The 10,438-nt window shown below is 53.2% G+C and overlaps 1 protein-coding gene across 1 annotated transcript in view; it reads right to left on the bottom strand.

The window, feature by feature from the left end:
• LOC101653924 (unconventional myosin-X-like) overlaps window positions 1-10,438 on the bottom strand; it is a 123,275-nt gene that overhangs the window by 21,077 nt on the left and 91,760 nt on the right. The window contains exon 4 of the mRNA XM_045285276.1: window positions 1,115-1,302. Coding sequence (XP_045141211.1) covers window positions 1,115-1,302 — 188 coding nt within the window. The remainder of the gene's footprint in view (window positions 1-1,114; window positions 1,303-10,438) is intronic.

The raw sequence follows: 10,438 nt of genomic DNA, 5'->3' as shown, positions 1-10,438 counted from the left end.
TGCAGGGGGTGACTGTGGGCCAGGACCGACGAACCTAATAGCAACTAAAAGCAGCATGAATGTGTGTGCACACACACGCGCACACACTCAGATCTCATTTGGTTTCCACTTTCTTCCAAAGCTGCTCCACGGAGCAATCGATAGATACATTAGTCACACCGTCGTCTTTTTTTGCACCGGAAGTAATATGTACAAGCAAATATTTAGGGATCAAAAAGAGTATTTAAATTTTCCTTAAATAGGTGGAGTTCCCTGTTTCTGAGAACTGGAGTAACATGTTTCATAGACTGACATGGTGACCTGTCCCTTCCCTGACGTCATCTAGAAGCGCTCACAAACAGGCTTCACCTGGGGAAGGAGGCATGACCTCGTTTGGAGGGGGGGAGCTCTGTTTATACGTTGGATGACTCCTTTTAGTTTTGCAAATGATCTCTTTGGCGATGGTCCAGACAGGCTTAGTGAAGGGTGTGACCACGCAGCCAGCCAACTGTTTGCATGGCCAGCACCTTCCCCTCAGGTGACTCTGGAGAGAAACCACCTACCCAGGTGCTCTCCCCTTACAGGGACAGACAAACATAGACAGCGGTTTGGGGTACAGGCGTGATCTCTTTCAGTCAGTCGCATATGTTAATTCCAATTTGTTATTAAAAAGAAACAAGGGACCTGGTTTGGGGTTCAGGGTCATGGATTCATGTGACGGGCAAGGGAATTCATTAGCCTAGTAACATGCTCGGGGATTCCGCTCTATCTCAGCGTCTGTCTGGGGCAGTACAAGTTGGAGGAGGCACACTGATTGTCCTTTGTTTCCTGTAGCAACACAAGGTGAAGGAGAGGCCGGAACAGGAGGACACGGACCATGCGGCCAAGTGCCGCTATGAGCAAACAGCTGCCTCGTCTGCCGTGAAGACTGGAGGGAATGGATGGTCCCCGACTACTGTTACTGAGCCCTCTGGGGGCAGGTGGCTTTCCTGCACACATCCACAGTCCACAGGCAGAGCGGGCGCAGAGAAAGGCAGGCAGGAGCAGGCTGGTCTGGTCCTGACCGCACTGTGGTTCAGTGTCCCCTCGCAGGGCGGCAGGCTCCCAGGCCCCGCCCCTGTCCCCGGACACTGACCTGATGAGGATGCACTGGCTGTCCTGCCGCTTCCAGAGGCAGCGGTAGCACTCGTTGGCCACGGCGAAGATGTGGGGCGGGATGTCCCCCAAGTGGTGCCGGCTGTACTGCTCCATGGTGGCACGCTCGTACAGGCCCGGGAGTGGCTTGTAGGGGTTCACGGAGGCGATGATGGAGCCGATGTAGGTCTGCAAAGACATGGCACGAGGTTACACTCGGTACTTGGCGGGTGGGGGGGGAGGTCCTGGCCAGGGCCACCCCTCTGTCCATTCTGGATACAGCCACCTGCTCCATGGGCTCCTCTCCGAGGCAGCCCGGTCACTGCCCAGTGGGGTAACAGCCTGAAGCAGCTCCCACAACTCCACCGCATTGACCGGACCTTAGGCGGAAGGGGATGTCCACTCCCCACTACACACCTTTCCGTTTGACATGAAAAAACCGGGTCACTCTGCACCCACGAGGGCGGCCAAGGAGAGCCATCCCAGTGCAGGCCCCGTGACCTCTGACCTCCCTTTCTCTTCCCCAAAGCAGTCCCAGCCCCTTCCTTTCAGGGGACCCACTGCCGTGGCAGAGCGAGGGACGGAGAAAGCACACTTCTGAAACTACAGTCAAGCCCACAAAAAACTGTCTGAGGAACAAAACCAAACGGCGGGCCACTAACAGAGAGCGAGGACCCGGAGCTCTGTCTCACATGCTTTGGGCATGTCGTCGAGAGAGACCAGTCCCTGGAGACGGGCATCATGTGTGGCAAAGCGGACGGGCAGGGAAAAAGAGGCATGCCCCCCAGGAGATGGACTGACACGAGGCTGCAGCAATGGGCTCCGGCGTGGGAACGACAGGGAGGAAGGCGCAGCGCCCGGCAGAGGTTCGCCCTGTGGTTCAGAGGGCCGCTTGGAGTGGAACCGGCACCACGGCACCAGCCACCTCGAGCCCAGAGGGCGACGACGGAAGCCACAAGGCAGCGCCCTATGCAAAGCCGCCCGGTCTCGCTGCACTCCCAAACTGTCTCATAACTGCACCAGCACGTAGCTGGCTGACAAGCCACCCTGGAGATTAGGGCAAACTCTCCTCAGTTTGCAGGGCAGAGGTACAGCGTCAGAAAGGTCCAGTGCCCTCGCGTCCTTCCAGACGAACCTGGGATCGCAGGAGGCCATGAGAGACGGGAACCAGCGAAGAACCAGCCCCGGGCTGGATTCTGCAGAGCGCAGGAGAAGCCTGGTGCAAAGCCCCACCGGGTGTCAGCGTGCCAACCTTCCACCGTCTCTGCTTATACTTCGCAGGGAAGGTGCCCTCGTGGAGTAGTGGCTACCTGTCCCGCAAGGTCGGCCGTTTGAAACCGCCAGCCGCTCCGAGGGATAAAGACGAGACTTTCTACTCCCGAGAAGCGTGACAGTCCCTGAACTCCCAGGGGCAGTTCCCGTGTCCAGCAGTGTGGCAACGGGCAGGAACAGACTCAATGGGTCTTCAAGAGAAGGATAAGCAGGTCTGGCTGCTGGGTCTCCAGGCCCAGACAGAACCGAGGCAGCAAACGTTGGGGGGGGATGGGGCTGGGGCTGGGGCTGGGGCCACCGCCCACCCGCCAGCTGCTACTGAGCCAAACTTATGGGGCCCGGCCTTCTTTACAACCAGGTTTACGAACAGTTCTTACAGACATGAGCCAAATTGACACGTGACCAGACGGCACATTTTCTTTCAAAATTAGCTTACTTTATTTGAAAACAACATTCTTGTCCACAAATAACTTGTAAAGGAAACTGTGGTACTATATATAAAATGTATAACTAGCATGATCAACACTCAAGATACTGTCAGTCAGTATGACCATCTCCATTGCATTGTCTGCTTTTCTACCTGGACTTCTGGACGCTGTTTCTATTTGTGACTGAAGTCATGCTTTCATGAAGGAAAGTGATTTACTGGGGTTCCTACTCAATTTACGTTCATGAAAAAGCTGCGGTTCTCAACCTGGGGGTCGAACGACCCTTTCACAGGGGTCGCCCGATATATAACAGTAGCAAAATTACAGTTAGGAAGTAGCAACGAAGATAATGTTATGGTTGGAGGGTCACCACCACATGAGGAACTGTATTAAAGGGTAGCAGCATTAGGAAGGTGGAGAACCACTGCGTCAAATCGACGTATATCTGTAGAGACCGGTATGTGGCACAGGGAATTTCGAGATGAGAAGGCTTAGAAGAAAACGAATTTGGATACTGTCTCTTTAAATGGGCAAAGGCAGCACAAGCGGTAGGGGGCAGAAGTCAAGTCTCTTCAGTGTTCATTGAGGAAATCAAACGGTGTCTGAATGATGCATCCCTTAAAGCAGCATTAATCCACCTCGTCACCCTACCTGGTAATCGCCACACCCGACCACACCTGCCGTGGATGAAGAGGCATGTGGTGGTGGTCCAGGTGTGTGCTGTCAGGTACAGCCAACTGGGGGGCTCCGTGACCACAACGACCTCAGAGGGCTCCCTGGCTGCTAGGTGTCATCGAGTTGTGGCTACTTACGCCCAGTAGAACGAGACACTGCCCAGACCTGCGCCCTCTTCACCATCGTCCCTATGACCGAGTCCCTTAATGCAGCCACTAGGTCAGTCCATCTCGTGGAGGACCTGCCTCTCTTTCTCCGCCCCTCCACTTTACCAAACATGATGTCCTTCTTTGGGGACTGGCCTCTCCTGACAATATGTCCAAAGTACGTGAGACGAAGTCTTGCCCAACTGGCCCTTCTGGGGGGCTCTCCTGGGCTGTGGATTTTACAGGGACAGACCAGCAGGTGCTTCCTCCCGCCACCCTCTCAGTTAGCAGCCGGGCACTCGGGCACTGCGCCACCAGGGCTCCTTGGCTGAGGCAGAGCGAGAGAAAAATAACTCGTGTACAGCCACCCAGCTAGCCAACGGAGAACACTGACCAGACCACGGGATGCTAGCACACCAAACAGGTACTCTCAGACAAAGCACAGCTGGATTTCCTGCTCCTTAGAAGGGAGGCTGGGGACACCTCCTCTTCTCGAATTTGGATGTGTGATTAGGAGAGAGGGCATCTTGGTGGGCGAGGTAGAAAACCAAAGTCAAAGGCCCTGCCATCCGGTCTGCCCCGACTCACAGCAACCCTAGAAGGGCAGGACAGAAGCGCCCGTGAGTTTCTGGGACTGGGACTCTTCACGGGGGTAGAAAGCCCCATCTTTCTCCTGCAGAGCGATGGAGGCGGATCGACACGGTGGCTGCAACCACGGGGTCCCCCGTGAAACCGCCGTGCAGGCCCGGCAGTGCTTCCTTCTGTCTCAGGGGCCCCGGGAGCCGGCAGACAAACGGAGATCTGACCCTGCCCGGCCGAGTCACAGGCTTCTCTGCGCACTCACTGTGCGCTGTGGCGGCAGCGGAGGAAAAGGAAACCTGGGGAAAAGTGAGTCAGGAAGCCCACGCATCTGCGGTGTATTACAGCAAACTGGTTAATTCCAGGCCCTGCCCGGGACCACGGAGTAGCCTCTCAGAGGCTCGGTGTAACTGTTTTCAAACACGAGGAGGCCAGTCATGCGCTTTAGCAATATTTTCAGCCACAAGAGCTGAAAAACCAAAATGATGTCTTGTTTCCACGGTCTACTGCCGACTTCCGTGGGAGCTCTGAGTCTCTGGGAATCTGTAGCCTGGGGCAAAGGGGGTGACGGTCTGGCCCAAAAGAAGGACGTGGTTGCAATGCCCCGGAGGGTGCCAGCCACCCGTTTTTGCTCAGACCACAATGTTCCAGTGCCTTCTTTCCTGCAACTCTGGGAGAGAATGCCCGAGGGTATGAGCGCTGGCACCTCCCATGGTGCTGTCTTGGGAACCAGGTCCTCCCTCCTCCTGCTGGCACTCTGGGCTGGGCACGGGGCTACTAATTGCAAGGTCCATGGTTGCACCGGGTGTAGCTGCCTTAGCAGTTCCCTGCTTCAGCTTGCAAGATTGACTTCCTACAAGACATCCCCAAGGAGAAGCCACATGGACCTATCCCGATGCAGCCCTGGGTGCTGGAGCAGCCGTGTGGAGACCCCTGCTAGTGCTGAGATGCTTGTTCGTTCACTGACTCAGCTTTCCTCCTGCAGTCGGCATCATTGCCTCTGTTTTGTGAGGTGGAGGACTTTGTGGACTGGTGTTGGGTTAATGGGTTAATGTTGGACTTGTGGGCTTGGGCAGCATTGGGTTGGGATGTTTTCGTGATGCACAATTTCTTTACATAAAACTCTCTCTTATACATGAGTCGCTGTGGATTTGTTTCTCCAAAGTACCCAAGTCCATAAGTCTGATATTAGCCCATATGTCCGATACCAATCTATAAATTCCTCTTCAGACTCATGAAACTCATGCAATGACGCCGAATGCAGGACGATCACAGGCCAGTGAGTGGAAAGTCTTGTGGATCCAGTGGCAGTATAAGCACCTCAGCGCTGGCAGGGATCTCCACGTGGCTCCTCCAGGTCTGAGGCTCTGGCTGCCATCAGCCTGTCTCCATGTGGCCTGTCAACAAAAATGTCTTGCAGGAACAGAACATGTATGTCCTGCCTCCAACGAGCTATTTATTTCTTTAGTGCCTCCAAATGAGGTCATCAAGCTGTGACCCGATTGACAAGCCAAACTCCACCCCTTCACTCCTAAGTCTCAAATGGACAACAGATTATGTAATGACCACATCCTGCCTGCCCCAAGAGCCCATCTGCAGGTGCTGGGGACCCCTGCACTCGGTCTCATGTGTATAGAGCACAGGCCAATCTTCTCAGCGGCAAATGGACAGCTGACGCTTGTCTTTTACAAAACCTATCATTAAGGAAGTCCTGGTGGTGCAGTGGGTTAGTGCTGGGCTGCTAGATGCAAGGTCAGAAGTTTGAAATCACCAGATGCTCCAAGGGAGAACGAGGTGTTCTACCCTCGTAAGGAGTTACAGTTTCAGCGACCCCTAAGAACCGTACTACACTGTCCTGCAGGGTCAGGATGAGCTGGAAACGACTCAGGAGCAGGGATCCTTTTTTCCTCGGAGGCTGCTAACGACAAGGTGGGCAGTTTGAACCCAGGAGCCGATCTGAGGGAGTAAGGTGAGGCAGTTTGCTTCCACAAAGATTGTATCTCTGAAACCCTGGGGGGTAGCGCTGTTGTCCCAACGATGACGAATCGGGAGCAACTCGAGAAATGGGCTAGCAGGTGCTGGGGCTTGGGGGTCTCTGTTGGCGTGTGTGCTTTGAGAAATTAAAAGTTCCACATGTACACTGCGAGTGCACAACTGTCATCACGTGTACCTCACGGAAGTCACGCTGAGGAGTCACATGGTGCCCTGGCCGTCAGCATCCCACTGTGTGACCACACCACCACCAGAGTTAGTGTTCTTGGACCCTGCAGCTGTGGGCGAGGCCAGAGCGTGGACACAGGGTTTGCATCTGCTCCGAGAAGGAGGCCGTACCAGGGCAGAGTGGCTGTGAACTTCATCCCTTCCGAGTTCTTAGCAGGTAGACCAGACCACCGCAGGCAGACAAGAGACCCTCTATAGCTCACACAGAAGGACCTCCCTTCAAGGCCTGACTTCCAGCTTCCAGGTCTCTGGAAAAACACACTGCTCTTCTTTTCAGCCACTCGCTTGCCTCTTTGTGACAGGGTCCCCGGGGAACCAGGACGCTCCTTCACCTACCGAGAGGGTTTGGAGGACACGCGCCTTCAGCTTTAAACTCAAACAAAACCAAAGATGCTTGCGGCTCTGCTGATGAACTAACTCTCTGAGCTGCTTCATCAGGGAGCGAACACAAGGCATTCACTTCTCTGAAGAAATTCTCTCCGTAGAGTCTGAAGATGGAATAAATGCAGACGTGCCGGAGAATCGAGTTCCACACGGGGACCCCCAGCTACCCTCTGGGCACATCACAACCAGATGGCATGGGCATCAAAAGCCACGCATCTGAAGTCTTGTCTTCAAAAAGAAAAACAGTCATGAATCTACGTGAAATGTGCTTGGCGAGAGACCCTGCCCTTCTTACTTTTGATCGTGCACTGGGCAAAGACGTACAGAGCAAAATCGGTTTTCCAATCAACAAGTCAGACAGGTAGTGTTCTGTGTCACTGATTGCACCCCCCCACAAGGTAACACCACTCACCCACTTCCTCCCTGAGTTGTTAATTCTCCCTTCTTTGCGAAGGCCCTTCCTATCCCTCCCTCCTAAACTTTGGGCCTGGGCAGACACTGCCCCTTAGACCAGATGTGGCTGATTGATCATTCTGTCTTGTGTCTGCCTCCCTGGTGTTGCCAGGCCGTCCCCTTACAGACCTCTCTACCGCTTGTTTGAAAAACTGAGCGATGGAAGCGAGTTACAATTCAAGCTTGCAGAGTGACTGTTTTTGTTTGTTTGTTTTAATCTAAGAACAAACAAATCTGTCTTGGAAGAAGTACAGCCAGATTGGTCCTTAGAAGTGAGGGCGGTCAGACTTCATCTCATGTACTTTTGACATGCTATCATAGAGATCAGTACCTGGCGAGTGTCCTGCTTGGTATGCAAAAGGGGCAGGGAAAGAGAGGTGGACCTTCAGCGTGATGGACGGACAGACCCTGTGGCTGCAACCACAGGCAAGCATCACAACGGAAGGCTGGCACAGGATGGGCACAGCTTCCTTGTGCCCACCGGGGTTGTGATGGGAACTGGCACACAGGCCCCAGCACCAGCCACGGTCACAGCCACCCAGAGAGCTGATCTCTTAACCGCCTCCGCTCGAAGGAACTTCATTTACTACCAGGGGTAAGCTGGACTCTTCAAACGCCGATGAAAAGGCGACATTTGTACAGGGCCTTGCTAAGGACCCGTGAGAGTCACTTCTTAAAGGTAGCCGAGCTTTCTGGAAAGTCAAGACTATCAAGAATCTTCTTGTCTCGGGACTTTGTAATGAAGGCCACATGCTGCCAACACAACGTTAGCTGGCATTTCCTGATGGTGTGGCCGAGAGCACAGCCTGGTCTTGTATCCACGTGTCACCACACCCCCTCATTTGTCCGACAATCCCTGTGATGTGGGCAGGACGCTGTGGCTGCTTCTTGGGGCAGATGACAGGACAAAGGACGGTCACAGAGCCCGTTACAGGCACAGGGACATGGGGAGCTCAGAGGGCATGCCACACGCCAAACCTGCAGCGACCGTCGGTTGACCCTTCATCTGCCTTTCGGGACCGAGTCGTCCCAGCCTCCTTGTCCAGTCTTCCAGACGCTCCACGTCGAGCAGGCGCCGTGTTTTCCTGAACTCGAGCGGCTTCCACCTCTCCTCTGGTGGACCTCCGCTCAGGACCTCCCCTGACCTTGACTGGATTTCCACAGAGCTCCCTTCCCTCGGCACTGTCCTCCACCTTTGGCACCCACTCCTGAACATGCAAGCTCTCCTACTTCTCCACTCTTCCGTCTCCCCATGACCCATAGGGCCAACGTGTGGGAAGAGAGCTTTCGCACCGACCCGGGTGAAGCCACATGGCACCCCAGCTCCTTTAGACTCATCCTCACAGTGGGTTATGCAGTGGGCCCCCAGTGTCCCGCAGGTCCTTGACTTCCGCCTTGGATTTTGACTGCATGTGCCTGTGCCCGGTGGCCTATGGGTTATGCACTGGGAAGCTCACCACAAGGTCTAGAGCCACCAGGAGCTTCTTCTTGGGAGAAAGACGAGATCTGCCGCCCTGTCAAGCTTCACAGCCTCAGAAACCCTAAGGGGAATCGGCCTATTCCACATTTTAGGGCTGCTCTGAGTTGGCCTAGACTCAACAGCAGTGGGTTTGAGTTCTTGGTATGCCAGTGTTCCACCTGGGGTCCGGGGGCGCTGTGGGTTACAAGGTGGGCTGCTAACTGCAAGGTCAGCAGTTCGAAACCACCAGCTGCTTCTTGGGAGAAAGAGGAGGCTTTCCATGGCAGTGAAAAGTTACTGCCTCGGAAACACAGCTGGCTGGAGCTCTATTCAGTTCTATTAAGGCACTATGAGTTAAAACTGACTTGATGTAAATGAATTCCACCCCACCTCCCAATCTTTACACTAAATAGACCTTTCTAAGATCTCTAACACAGATATGTAAAATAGTAGTGGTTTCTAACTGTTTATCTGGTAGGGGTAAGTTATTTGAAATATTACAAGGTTTATCATGAACAGATATAATGGGGGTTCAAAAAGCTCATGGAAAAATGGAGTTTTTCTACAAACTTTTTGAAGCCCCTTCACATTAAGGGATATTTTATCTCACCCCACCCCCCACCCCGTCTGCCTCCAAATCGGTCACTTCATTCTGCACCTGCATGGGTGATCATTACAACAAAGGCTGCATGGATCAGAGACCCGCGGAGCAATAAGAGAAGTTCAACATGCAATAAAAAATGTCAGTGGGGGATGTGACGGTTAATTGTGTGTGTCCCAAACTTGGCCAGGCTAAGGACTCGGCTGCTAAATCAAAACATTAGTCTAGATCAGGGGTCCTAAAACTTTTTAAACAGGGGGCCAGCTCACTGTCCCTCAGACCCGTTGGAGGGTCGGACTATAGTTAAAAAAAAAAAAAAAAACTATGAACAAATTCCTATGCACACTGCACATATCTTATTTTGAAGTAAAAAAACAAATGGGGCAAAAACACCTGGTGGACTGGATAAATGTCCTCAGTGGGCCGCATGTGGCCCGCGGGCCATAATTTGAGGACCCCTGGTCGAGATGTTACCACGAAGATATTTACATAGGATTCACTTTACCGTCAGCTGCCTTAAATAAAGCAGATCAGTTGAAAGTCTCTGGAGAAAGAAAAATTCTGCCCCCAGATGGCAGCATAAATGTCCTGCCAACGTTCCTAGCCTTCCATCTAGGGATTTTGGAATGGCCAAGCCCTCCAAGTCTGTGAAGCAATTCCTTAAAATAAATTAAAAAGAGTAACAATAGGTAACTAGATGAATGCTACAGATTCCGCTTTTGTTAGAGAACCCGGGCTCATTCAGGGGTGATGGCAGAGGAAGACAAGAGTGTGGCTACAAATCAGGAACCGAGTGAAGCAAAGAGGACACACCATGAGCATCTCCCGAGAACATGATCACAGGTGCGGTAACCTGTATCTGCTCTCTCTTCTTTACCAAGGTATGACCACAACTCCAAAACGCTCACCGCACCTCGGTGCAGTTACCGCCAGCCAGCCACTCCACACACAGGGCAGGGCCACACTGGATATCTCACACACACACACACACTGGGCATTTTAAGGGTTCTTCAGAAATAGAAAGTACGGGGAGGGAGGGGAAAAATGAGGACCTAATGTCTGGGGTTTAAATGGAGAGAAAATGTTTTGAGAAACGATGTACAAATGC

Source organism: Echinops telfairi, unplaced genomic scaffold (genome assembly GCF_000313985.2).
Source record: "Echinops telfairi isolate 266 unplaced genomic scaffold, ASM31398v2 ScPeMD7_7469;HRSCAF=8507_1, whole genome shotgun sequence".
NCBI lineage: Eukaryota > Metazoa > Chordata > Mammalia > Afrosoricida > Tenrecidae > Echinops > Echinops telfairi.
The sequence above is the reverse complement of the archived record's forward strand: the minus strand, read 5'-3'. Positions and strand labels throughout refer to the sequence as shown.